A 13370-nucleotide genomic window follows, 5' to 3' on the forward strand; every position below is an offset into this window, starting at 1 on the left:
AGTGATAAATTAATTTTTCGAGAATCCTATCATAATCCCTATGCAGAAGAAGTATTTGGAACCAACTCCATAGCCAACAGTTCTTTAGGATCATTATCATAGCATGAAAATCCACAGTCTGCAGAAAAGGACCAAGGAATTTGCCACATCTTCCATGGGCTTCTACTTCATGAATGGCCAAAACCTGGGCTAGTGGATCAGCATGGAAACCTGCTCATACAGTCTGTTAAAAATGATGAGCATATCACCAATTTCACCTAAGTTTAAAACCTAGCTTCAAAACTTATGTTCCCCTGTTTTGTACTAAAAGTGTGTAGAAGGCAGTACAGTTTTAAGAGCTGACAGCCCTGGAAGTTAAAAATAAATGTTATTCAGCCCTATACTTGCATATATTTGTATTATGAAAACCTAAGTGTTCTAAGTGTTCCAGGTTACTGTTTTGTCATGGCAGTCACAGAAGGCAAGACTTAAAAAAAAATTTAAAAGTACTTCAGTGGCTACACCTATTCAGGTACGTTGTTTCACTTAATAAAATGCAGGTCAGGTCATACCTTAAAGTAAATGTTAATCTGTGGCTTTAATGTTCAGTAAGGAAGCTCTGCATAGATGTTTCAAGTGTGGAACATGGCTTTGTAATGATACAGTGCAACAAACCACATGAATTAGTCAGAAAGTGGTGACTCTCACTAACATGAAACAAGTAGTGAGATAAGAACAAAGTGAGGTATACTTGAGAGTACATGTAAAGTTTCCAAAATCCATAGCTCAAGTGAGAACTAAGCCATGAAAAACATTTGGGAGAGTTTGACATAAATGGAAGTTGCAGTCAGCTGTTGGACACAGCACATTATAAAAGTCTTTAAGGAATCACTGGTGAGAGAGATGCACTTCAAAGGCAGGACAGCAAGCATACTAAAGGACAATCTTCAGACACTCACTTTTGCATAGCTGATGCTGTTATTCAATAATACAGTCTGATGAAGAGCTTTTTTGGAAGAGGTGGTGTCAATCCTTATTCAGCTTCACTGAGAAAAACTGTAGCTGCTGAAAGTTATTTGAAAGCTAAATATATAATCTGAAAAGCCTGCTGAAAGGTTACTTTGCATTAAGTCTTGTTGCAGACTTAAACTTGCAGACAAAGTCTGCAGCATATCACAACTCCTTCTTTCCAGTTTGCAGGCATTTTGTAGTGACTAGCACTGGAAGTAGCTGGAGGAAAACAGCAGGGCTGGAATTTACTGCACATCAGCAGTTATTATTCTAAGATGTTTCACAGTGATCTTTTACAGTAGACAATGCAAGGACATTTTCTTCTGACAAGACTCCTCACAGCACTAGAGATGAAGCAATAAGGATAAACATCTGAGCCATCAAAGATACAGGCAAAAGAGTAAGACAACTCTTATATTACAAGCACACTTCTCAAAAAAAAAAAAAATTCACAGCTTAACTTGTAAAACAATTATTCTAATTTTTCATACATGAGTACTTATCACTATTGCATTAATACAATATTTAAAAGCACCTGTTTATTGGCATAACATTAACTGTACCTCTTGCAAAACTTTTTTGTGAATTATTTATTTTTATGCCTGTATCTTTGTTGTGAGATTCTTCTGAAATTTACCAAGCCACTGTGGTAGCTTTGCTGACACATCATCCCACAGCATGCAAGTACCTTTAACTTCACTTCACTTATGGATAGGAAATAAAGTTACCAAAGTCTTTGTTACCAGCCCAAGGCCACCCAGAAAGCTTGTGGCAGAACACGAAACTGAAATTTAGAGGTCAGCCTTCCCTGCTTCCAAATATCAGTTACTTTTCATTCATACATTCAGATAGGAAGCCTGAACATGAGGGAAACACAAGCACAGCATACTTAATGTACATGACAGGAAAGGTTAGCAGTCAACATCACAAACATGGAAGTTAATGCAGGAAATGTAAATGTAGTGCTTAATTTAGCTCAAAACATCTACTTCAATAAGCAGCTACTTTGTCTTAAGTCTCACTACTTCATTTTCAATACATTACAATTTTTCAGTATGCTCAATGAATATGTTAGATAAAACATGACTTACTGAATAGCACCATCTTCCATTTAAGTAATATAAAAAAGGATCTTGAGGCTTAAGTTCAATTGCTTTGTCTAGGTGCTCCTATTAGAAAGAAAATCAGTGTCACTTCAGATGTTTGTTTGGCAAGTACGTTTACATTCTAAGACGTCTGCTGCAAAGCACAAAATAATTCAGAAATTCTCTTGTGCTGCAATACATTTCTAACTTTAAAATATCTTAACCAGGAAACCTCTTCCTCATGAAGATAAAGCACCAAAAAAAAAGTTATTTAGCAGCTTTGCACACAGTGTGAGGAGGCAATACTCTATTTAGAACATGACTAAGAAGCTCCAAAGTTCAATGAAAGAACTCAAGAATTTTTTCTTCAAAAGGCAGCAAATTCAATCATATTAATTTCATTTACAGTTAGTATTAGGAAACTGTCACACACCAAATCAGTTAAATGGCAACCACTCTCTTTAATGGATCTTACATGCCAGCACCCATCACTGAAGCATAGTCTCTTCCACCTTGGAATGTGACTGCCCCAATGAAATGGTACACAGCACAACAAATTGTTACTAGGATGTCCAATTAAGAAAAGAAAATGGTTGTGCTTAGAGTGAAACCATAAAACCAAGAAAACATCTTCTTCCAAAATCATTTACATTATAGGTCATGAGTATCTGTACTTCTCTCTTTAGTTTACAAAAGAAAGCTCTTCTTTCTGAATCTGAGTTTGAAGAAAAAAGAAAAATGTTATTTTGCCCCTAACTACCATTTGCCTCTCAAAATAAATTTCACTTCTAAGGTTCTTCTTCCCCAGATATCTCTGTTTTTCTGATTAAGCCAGTAATGAAAATATCTGAGTTATGCAGATCTGAGAGTTTATTATCCTATTACTTGTCCACAAACTATTTAGATAGGAGCTATGTTTTCATGCTATTATTTTCCCAAATCCTTAACATTTCCAAATTATTCACATGGATTTCAGTAATTACTTCTGAATAGGAAAACCTCCCTGAGGATGCTATTGCTAACACTGCGGGCTCTTTTTAAACTCCATTCTTAAACAACTGCAGCATTTGTGTTGTCATTTTCCCTTTATTCCCAGGTTGTCCCAGTGCTTGGGGCTTAGCTCACTTGTCTCAGCTCACACCTTCTGCTCTCTCATAGGAAAGTTCTGAAACTAGGAAACATAGGAAAGTTGTGAAACTCCAAATCCCTAACATGGACACAATGTGATAGGGACCAGTCCTAGGCATTCCCCTGCAAGTAGAACATGACTGCACTGACACCCAGAAAGATGGGACACTGGCTCAGAGGGCAAGGGATGGAAAGTGTCTAAACAATGCTGAGGACAACAAGCAGGAGAATAGCACATGTAACACAAACTGCTAACTCTAAAAACACAGTAAAATTTGAAAGGACAGTGTTAAAAAAATATTACATCTGAAGGGTGGCATAAAGGGTGACTACAGAACTGTGTTTGCTCATCACTTCATATTTAATATGTTTTTATTTTCTAATGAGCATTGTTACTCCTTTTTCTTTCCTTGGACTACAAAATAAAACAGCAATCTTAATACTGTTTCCAGAATCCTACATCAATTCTTATCGTTTGTAAGCATATAATTTATTTGCATACAAAAAAATAACTTTTTCACTTTAACATCACCACCAAACTAGACCTGAATTACTGTGTTGGAAAAATCTGGCTTTGACACTAAGTAACGAAATAATTTTAAAGGAATAGCTTAAAAAACCCAAAACCCTACTAAAAACATACCTTAAAGAGATAACCATTCCTGATTTTGTTTTGTACACTTTCAAACTGAGACATATAGCCACACATAATTGCAAACCTGAGAGGGGAAAAGAAAAACACACACACATACTTTTTGTGATTTAAATAAACCTTTGAAACAGATTATAAAATATTTTAATACCTAATTCACAGATTAACACCTATTTTTGTTCCATCTTGAAGACTGGATTGAAGCTCTGTATAAGCTGTACATATTGAGGAGCAGACAAAAACCAAAACATAACAGAACAATAATGGAAAGGAGAAGTTTAAATGAAACTGTTGGGGCTGTCAGTGAAGTGAAAAAACAGGGATTTCTCAAAAATTTCTACAGTTTAGTTCAGAGTGCAAAACTTCAGTCTGGCTCCAACACTGCCAGCAGTTTAACTGGACACGTTGTGCTCTGCATTGCAGTGCACTGGGAACGTGAACACCATCAGCTGCAGTACCTCTCCCGGGAAGGCAAATCCTTGAGGTGTGCTCAGCAGCAAGCTGTGCAGATCTCAAAAACCATTCATAGTCAACTTCTACCCTATTCAAGCTCCTCCGTGCACTCCTGAGCCTCTAGCATTCTTTTAATAACTAAAATTATTTTAAAACATACACATGCATTCTGCTCTCACAGGATCACTACTACTATTACAAACTGCCCATGACTAAGATTATTATTATTATTATGACTACTATTGTTAATATGATTACAATAATTTGGGGACACTGAAAATGATAACAGAAATGAGAGATTTCTATTACAAATTACTACCGTTAAGCAGGGATAACTGGAAATATTTTCAGAAGTCCCTACCAATAAAGGTTCAAATTTGCTAAGCAATGCTTTTGTCTTATTGATACTTCACCTACACTTCTATTGCTTTTTCTCTATTACCTCAACAATATTACTTCAATTGCTTTTTCTTTATTACTTCAACAGCTAAATAACCTATTATGCATAAGGAATCTCTTGCACATAGATCAATTGTACTTTCCTTGGACCTGTTTTCATTAATATTAAGACAAATCTGCATTTCTGTATGAAAGTAACAAAACCACTAAACATATATTTAAGCATGAACTAATACAGATTTCTCTACATTTTTCAGAATTTTACATTTGTGTTAAAATTTCTACAATGCAATACAAAATTAAAACAAAAATTAATCCTAAAAAGGGTGAAAACAAGTTTAAGTTTAAAGGAAAACATGAGAGTTATGCAAGAAACTTACCGAGGTAATTATGTTAACAGACCTGCAACTTGTATGGCACACATGGTTTTTAAGCATTACTAAAACTCAGCCTTTTTAAATTTCTTTATATCACATAATTATTCAAACCCTAGTAAATCCTCATTAATATGCCACTGTGAATGTAACTAAATAAATTATTATATTGCTTACAGTTAGACCTAGTGCTTTTAAGTTAGAAATACTCATGCTAGAGATTACTGCATTTTTAGGCTGTAAGTGTTCCCAGGTAAGGCATGCGAGTCAGCATAACAACAGTGGGTGAATTAAGAACTCCAGACAGACTGTCAAACACTGTTGAGCAGGATGAATGTTGTGACCAATGTGCACTGAACAAAATCCAGCTAATGGCACCACCACTTCTGACAGTTAAAGCTGCAGGGGGAGCACATTTCATATGGGAACAGAGAGGGAAAAAGCAAGGGGCGGAGGTCAGGAAAGTTCAGGTATTTAGAAAGAGGGGGGAAGGTACTGAAAACTTTATTAGGCTTAAGTAACTCAGGCAACATTTCCCCTATCCCCTTCACTCATTAAGTGCTAATCAGATAAACTCAGCATACCATAGCTAAACGGATTGCTGCTACAAAAGAAAACAATGAAAAGCGAACAAGCTAATCCAGCATCTTGCAGTATTTCCCTGTCTGTGCGTGACAAGAAAGAGGGCCTTAGTTTAAACCAGTTCAAAGAAAAACTTCTACTTACAGCTAAAATCACAGGGGAGGGAAATCCCAGTAAATAAGAAAAATAAGCTAATCTACTAACTTTAAATACATGTTATTTTTCCAAGGAAAAAATATTAGTGTTCTCTATGTATTAGCATTTTTTTTCCATTTTGTACTTTTGAACAGGGATAGGCAGATAATTGGCATTTTTTTTTTTTTTTTTTGAGCTACATGGTGTTCCAGATATTCATATAATTTCTAAAAAAAAAACCCCAAAAGCTGATGGTTTTGGGTTTTTTGGTGGGTTTTTTTTTTTTTTTTTTTTTTTGGAAAATAGCTTTTAGCCGTTTTGAGTAATTTTTGAAGAGTTTAAAAAAACAAAACAAAACAAAGCAAACTTTATTTTCATTGATCCAAAGGGTATATTAAGAAAATTATCAGAAAAAAAATCCAAGGAAGGAACTAAATAGAAATGCTTGCCTTTCGTTCTTGTCACGCAATGCAGAATCCAGCTTTCCAGATTTCGGGCCCAGCTCTCGGCAGAGCGCGGCGGGAGCGCGGCAGCCCGCGGGCTCTGGGCGTCCCTCCGCGCTGTCACTGGCCCCATCTCGTGGTGACATTGAGGCACTGCAGGCAGCAGCACCGCATGGGCCTCTTACTGCTTGGTTTTTTTTTACATTGTCACCTTACGCGCTATTATAAAAATTTTGGAGGGGAATTAAATCAATAACAATAATAAAACCCCCACACAATGACATACAACTATCCTATGAAATGGGCAAAGCATACAGAGATTTTATTAGATCAAGCAACACTCATTTTCCTTGCCAGCACTGCCTGCCTTGAGCCCTTTGAACATCAAGATCAGAATATCTATTTTTACCATCTGCCAGTGGTACTTACAGAGAAAATCGGACTAAGTAAGCACTGCAAAGAAGTGAGCTAATTGCTGAGCTACTGCTGCTCCTGGGTAATGTAAAAAACCAGCCACTGACGTGTTCATCTAAATAAACAAGACGATCACAACCTCATTGAGACTGACACAGTATTTCCGTTAACAAAAAATAGTTATTTCCAGGTGGAAGTCACTGAAAACATCATGGAAGCACACAGATTAGCCACCCACAATTAAAATCCCTTTCTAAGCACAAACACATGCAAACCAACTCAAAAGTAAGTCTAAATCAGCACCACACCCCTTTGCTACAAACAATTTCACTGAAACTCAGCCTCTCAAAAACCATAGCTGGGAGACCTTGATGCCAAGGGCCCCTCCACAGCTCTCATGTAAAGGGTGAGATTGAGGTGAATTAAAATTTTCCCTTCTGGTGTTCCAGAATTTCTACACATATCCAGACTATGTTAAACTGTAAGGGGCATACCTTACCTGCTGCAAAAGGAAGACCAGCAGGTTGAGCCACTGAGGTTTATCAAGAATGTTTGCAAGCAACCTGAATACCTGAAATGCAAAGATGCTACCCAGGCTTAGACTCTGGCAACCACAGTTTATCCCCTATGAGACAGATTTGCAGAAAAGATTTAAATTCTCGAATCCAGATTAAGCCACATTAGGACACTCAAATACAGCAAGTTTTACCTTTTCCCTGATAAATTTCACAGGGCCAAAATCAGAAATTACATGCATCTTTCCAGCCTTGTTCTTTCCTTTTCTAAATATACTTCTATGTATCCCAGCTCCAAGGAAAAAAAAAATCCAAACTTCACATAGACTTTGGAAATGTGTGAGTACAGGAGTTACGTTTACAAGTCTACATCTCCATTTTAGCAGCCTGGCAAAAATGGGAAAGATCTTCTTAATTCTAATTGGTATGGCTTTGTGAATGGGAGGAAAGTTTGTTGTATTTACTAAAGCCAAATAATTTAATTAATCAGTTTCATACTTGTTTTTCACTCCCTCCTCTTTGCCCAAGACACAGGTAGTATGGTTAAAGACTAGTGTGGGGGTTACACAACAGAGGACCAGTGAAAAGAAAATTCATCTCCATTCCAGTTCTAAATGTATTGTTGAATTTTTCCATCTCTGCAAAGTTCAGTCTTGTGCACCTCGTCTTACTTCTTATCCATCAGTTCCCTCACTCACCAATTCCACCCCCTTACATATTCTAACAGTATGAGCAATGCAGGCAGAGCCTCAGGCTTTTTTTTTAATCTGACTTCAATGAGACATCAATTCCTATGTAGGCAAATTTTGCAATTTATATTGCTGCTTATGACACCTGTTGCATTACACTTCCAGAGATCACTTTTATGTACTTAAAATTGTGTCACTTTCCTACCATGGTATTTCATCTATAAAAATGTATCTGATGCTATGCTTCTCTGTCAAAGTACAGTATCACTTTGATAGCACCTTTCTCATGGTGGTTAGGGTATCAAAGCAGTGACTAAGATGTGAAACACTGCCAGTATACAAAGTAAAATCTGCCAAGGTGAAAGTGAAGTGTTTAGGTGGTTCTTTGCACATGTTTTTAGTTGGTTGGGTTTTGTTTTGGTTTGTTTTTTCCTTCTTCTTGGAGTACAACTGAGACTACATTGTAGAAACTGGAAGAAATGTAGGCTTTATATTAAAAATTCACCAGAGCACTGGAGCTGAGCTCCAAGAAAACATCAGTGCACTGCTATTCCAAAAACCTATTCCTAGGGGATGCATCATGCTCCTCCACACAGGTTGGACTATAGACCTGAGCTGAGTTCTTTGTGAAAGTGCCAACTCTGCTATCTCTGCTTCAGCAGGGAGGGAAATGCACACTGGCAAAGGTCAACAGATGGAGAACTTGAAGAAGGGACCACAATTCCCTGAGGCATTGCAATGACATTTGTAAACTGAAATATTCCACTGACCTGCCCTGTGGGAAAGAAAAAAAACTAACCACCACAACCTCTAACTAAATTGTGATTTCTTTTTTTGCACACAACCTGATTTTTATCAGATGTAATCAGCTACTCCAGCAACCACACAGTCCTAATGCATGACCTTCCACCATTCTCTCATTTAAATGCTCTACCCAGAAGCACACCGGAGTTATGGATCCCTCTGATCCACTTATTACAGAACAAACAACAGCTTTTTAGAAGTGGTTTCTGAATTTGTCTTTCAGTATTTGAAATTATTTTTAACAAAATAATTAAGTAATATAAAGAGTAATATTGACTAATATTAAGCACAGTTAACAACAAAGATTGCTGTAAAACCTTTTTTGTTTTCCCAGGAGTCAAATAACTGCTAGATTGAAAATTTGTTATACCAAGTTTTGACTGAAAGCACTTCTGCAGAAGGTATCAGCTCCTGAAAAATAAGACTGTATGACAGAAACAGATGCTTGTAGCTTTTAAGTCAAATATCTCTTCTAAGTTTAAATAAGGTAAAATTAAGGGCAGAAGGCTACCAGTGTTTTGTTAGAAACATGGTATGGATTTAATTTTAAGAGTTATCAGTAGTATGATAACATGCCATAACATATTCTGTAATTTTTAAGTTTTGTTTCAGTAGATAATAATTTTTATGCCATTGCACCCTGGAAATACGAAAAATTATCTGTTATGATTCTGTTACTGAGAGTACATGACATTCACTTTTTTGTGGGAAGCTGTGTAAAATCCATATCTGCGTACATGCCACCTAATATAAAGTTTCTCCACAAGAACTTTTCTTGCTTCTGCATAGTTTCCCATATTTCTGCAAAATAACCCCAGTTACATAGGTTTAAGAACTAGGTAGTAGTATTTCTTAATCTAATAGTTAATCCATTAAATGAATTCCAGGATTAAGTTAATGACATTAGGGTCAAAGTAGTTTTGATTTCTTCTGAGTAGTTCTTTATCCTGTTATCAGTGACTTCACCATATTTTGTTCACAAGATGCATGAGTAAAAAGTTTCTACAGTTCTCAATACTTCATACATGGAAATGAATAACAAATCTCTACAAGTAACAAAATCCAATATGATTCCTATGATTAGATCCTTCCCCACTTTTGTCTTACTAATACAGGCCAGCCAAAACGTCCAAGCAAGTAGTAATTACTGATGTCCTCAGTGAAACAAATCCATTCTCTTCTATAGTCTTCCTTCACAGTGAGAGAGAGTCAGCTCTGGAACTTGCTTCCATGGACAACCCTGAGCTTGTGAAACTTGTTTCTATGCTTCCAAGTAACCCACATACATGTGATGGAGAAAAATCTTGGGGGAAAATTACTAGGTTTTGACTTGATAACTTCACTCCCATCTAAATGAGACACATGCTATATGACTCCTATCACCAGGTAAGTTCTAGAGGAAGCCAAACAACGGCTGCACTAAGGTGTTTTTTGTGACAAACAAGCCAAAATTCAATGCAAAGAATGATCTTTTTAATGAAAACTGCACACGGGCTTTCTTTGCAAAGCCTGTAACAAGTTCTCCCAAGCTAACAAGGAGGTGCAGAATTCTGGGCAATCTTCCAAACTCCCCCCCCAAAAAACCAAAACAACCCAGCAACAGAACCCTCACAAATATAAAAACTCGCTTGTTTTGCAAAAATGATTGTTTCATTTTAAATAAATGCACTTTTAAGATGCCTCTACAATCTGTGTTTTCTGTAATGGTAAAGCTGTAAAGTGGTGCCATCCAAAGCAACTATAACTCTGAATTTTTCTCACAGCACTTCCAATTAAAATCTGGATGATAAAGATGCTTCTTGGTCCAAGAAGAGATGTGAGGATTCACAGCTATCATTTGGGAATCACTGACCCACAAAAGCATTTTCTTTGAGGCTTTGGAAAACAAGAAGACCTGCAACTGGCTGATGCCAACTTTTGCATGCGAGTTTCTTCACAATTTGAATAATTGACACTGGCTGAATAAAGCAATGAGACACTTAGAATATTTACTCTGCCTCTCTTTAGGGTGGTCATATAAATAATGAAAGTTTACATTTACTTCAGTTATTAAGAGGTCACCATTAAAAAAATCTTAAGGTTTTTTGATCTCATTGGCAACTACAATGTTAAGTATGAACAAATGTTTTCGAAAATCTGGATTCAGACATGGAAATTATTCTCAGCTGCAGAAGTTCATTACCAAAACCGATTGACTGACTACATATTTTGCTCTGTTCTTTCTGCATATATTTTATCAAATTTAAGGATGAACATTGGTTACTTGTCAGTACTTTGATCAGTCATTTGGACAGTTTTATTGCTGATATATTTTATGATAGTTTTATTAAAAAAAATATAGGTGATCTACTGAGAAGATATGTTTTTTCTGGTTCTTCACTGAAGCAAATATAAAAAGTATAGTAAGACAGCTGAATTCTAGGCTTACATTAGCAAGAGTTTGCTGACGAAACCATTCCACTACATTCTCCTGGTGGGGACAAAAGATACATTCTATTTCCTCAACATCTTATAATAGTTCCACAAAACAGGAAAAATCCTACTCTGATGTTTATATCAGTGTAACTCCGTCTACAGCAGGGCTTTATTGGAACAGTTATGGCAATCAGTGTGTGAAAGAAGCATATTTATGTGGTAAACAGAACTTTCAAGCAGCATGGATAGGCTTCCAAAAGAAACTTTTGAAGATATCTATAGCTCTAAATCTTACTTGTGAGGCACAGTGTACATTTCTAATGAAGAAAACTAAACAATAAAAAAGTGTCATGTTATAAAAGGTTTTGTAGAAGAATTATTAAGAGTCAATAATCAAAAGCACAGCAGTGAATGATACTTTTTGATGCAGAGGAAATAGTTTTAAAGACTATTTCATCTCCCAGTGAGGTGTTCTCTATTGACTGGAAAATACTGAAGTAATTGACCTAAAAGTGAAAATAAGAGCACACATCTAAGCTAGGAATATGAGATGGATGTTAAAGATATGTATTTAATAGAATTGGATGGCATATTTAAAGGTGTATATATATATGAAATGATAAAGACAAATTGCAACTCACAAAAGATGTGAGGCAATAAGAAGTTCTACAAATACAGCAAAAGGAAAAGAAACACAAATGAAAATACAGAACAATTAGCAATGAGGAACTAAGGACAACTAGGACAAAAGATGAAACCTATAAGGCTGAATTCAATTTCTTCTTTGCTTATATTCTCCCTACCCCCCAAGAGCTAACTGTAAGTAGAGAGCAAGGGAAAAGAATAGGAGTATCATTTAATCCTCACTCATTTGGTAAGCCATAATATATTAAACAGTTTAAGAGAACATAGAAATAATGCACGAGTGGACAATGAAGATTGTAGCTTTACCAAACATGAGTTAAAAGCTCGTATATGTGCTTATACAAAATATCAAAAGCCCTGAGAAATAAGAAAGTAAGATTAGTAAGAAATCAAGCAAAACTTTCCTTAGTCAAGATTGGAAAGTCAGCTTCCTCATCAGTAGATAATACAGAATGAGATAACTTCACATGAAAAATGTAAAATAAAAATTTTAAGAAACAGACTGGGTTATTTTACACAGGCTAAGATTATTTACCTTATACATCTCCAGAAAATTTTATGGTGGTGCTGAGATGAAAAGGAAGGTGTGAGACAGCAGACATTGCTTTCACTCTGAGCTCGTGCTCATGCTGAGATTCTCATCTGTGTATCTAATCTCCTATTACAGCCAACAGAGACCCAGTTCAAGTCATTGGCTCTCTGCCTGGACACAGAAGTCCAATGTGCTCTCTGCCATGCCATGCAAATATCCTGACATGTCAAATGGTACATGTTGCCCATCAAATCTCCATCCCTTGTAAGTGGGGAACAAGTCCCTTGCTCACATGCAGATACGTAACAGAGACAGCACATTTAGTTGTTGGTCCGGAGTTGGGTACTGCCCTTCATCCCTGACTTTAGATAAAACTGGTACATTCTTCTTTCAGTGACAACCTACTAGTGATCCTAATATTTTTGTATAAATATTTTTAATGTTTTTTCTTTTAACTTTTGTTTTCTCCCCTACTATCCTTTTTAACTATGGATTTTGTATTGCTTTCTCATATTATTTCTTCATGCCTTAGTTGTATTACACTGTTTCGTGGTCACACACAGTCTTAGCCATTCATAATTTTTTTGCAAAATTCTGTTTGCATAAAACTTATGACAGTTTCTACATGGAATATTTCCTGAAGCCTCATTTTCTGTTCATCAGTATTAAAATGCAAAATATGTTTAGATAAGCTGGATAAATTTGTATTAGATTGATCTGACATAGAGCTGACTACCAAAATTTTCTGGGTAACGCAGAAAGTCCCAACAGAGCACCAAAAGGCAAATATAGTTGCTATCTACAAAAGAAGGGAAGGGGTTATAGACAACCAGCTTAACTTGAAAACATTCCAGGATGGATTATTCTGTAAGTACAGATGCACAAAAAACAGTTAAAACAAATCTCTCATGAACAAACAATATATTTTTTTTCTTTTCTGACAATATAAACAAGCCTGGAATATTAGAGGAATGCAACAAATGGGATATAGATTGACCTTCATGCTGCCTTTGACTTTATCCTACCTACTGTTCCTCAAAAACTAATTGTGGAAATATTGTTTAGACTAAATCACCCACAGGCAGGGCTGTAGATCCAGGTTCATGTGAACCTAA

At 36.2% G+C, this 13370-nt stretch overlaps 1 protein-coding gene across 8 annotated transcripts in view; it reads right to left on the reverse strand.

Annotated features, from left to right (window-relative positions):
- The window catches only part of RMDN2 (regulator of microtubule dynamics 2), a 50907-nt gene that overhangs the window by 22042 nt on the left and 15495 nt on the right, over nucleotides 1-13370 (reverse strand). For all 8 annotated transcript variants that reach the window (XR_011724937.1, XR_011724938.1, XR_011724940.1 and 5 more), the window contains exons 6-7: nucleotides 3847-3922; nucleotides 2082-2159 (exon numbers count right to left, since the gene is read on the reverse strand). Coding sequence is in view for 3 of the 8 variants with exons in the window: in XM_071739185.1 (XP_071595286.1) it covers nucleotides 2082-2159; nucleotides 3847-3922 (154 nt within the window). In the remaining 5 variants the exon portion in view is untranslated. The remainder of the gene's footprint in view (nucleotides 1-2081; nucleotides 2160-3846; nucleotides 3923-13370) is intronic.

Source organism: Heliangelus exortis, chromosome 3, assembly GCF_036169615.1.
Source record: "Heliangelus exortis chromosome 3, bHelExo1.hap1, whole genome shotgun sequence".
NCBI classification, from domain to species: domain Eukaryota; kingdom Metazoa; phylum Chordata; class Aves; order Apodiformes; family Trochilidae; genus Heliangelus; species Heliangelus exortis.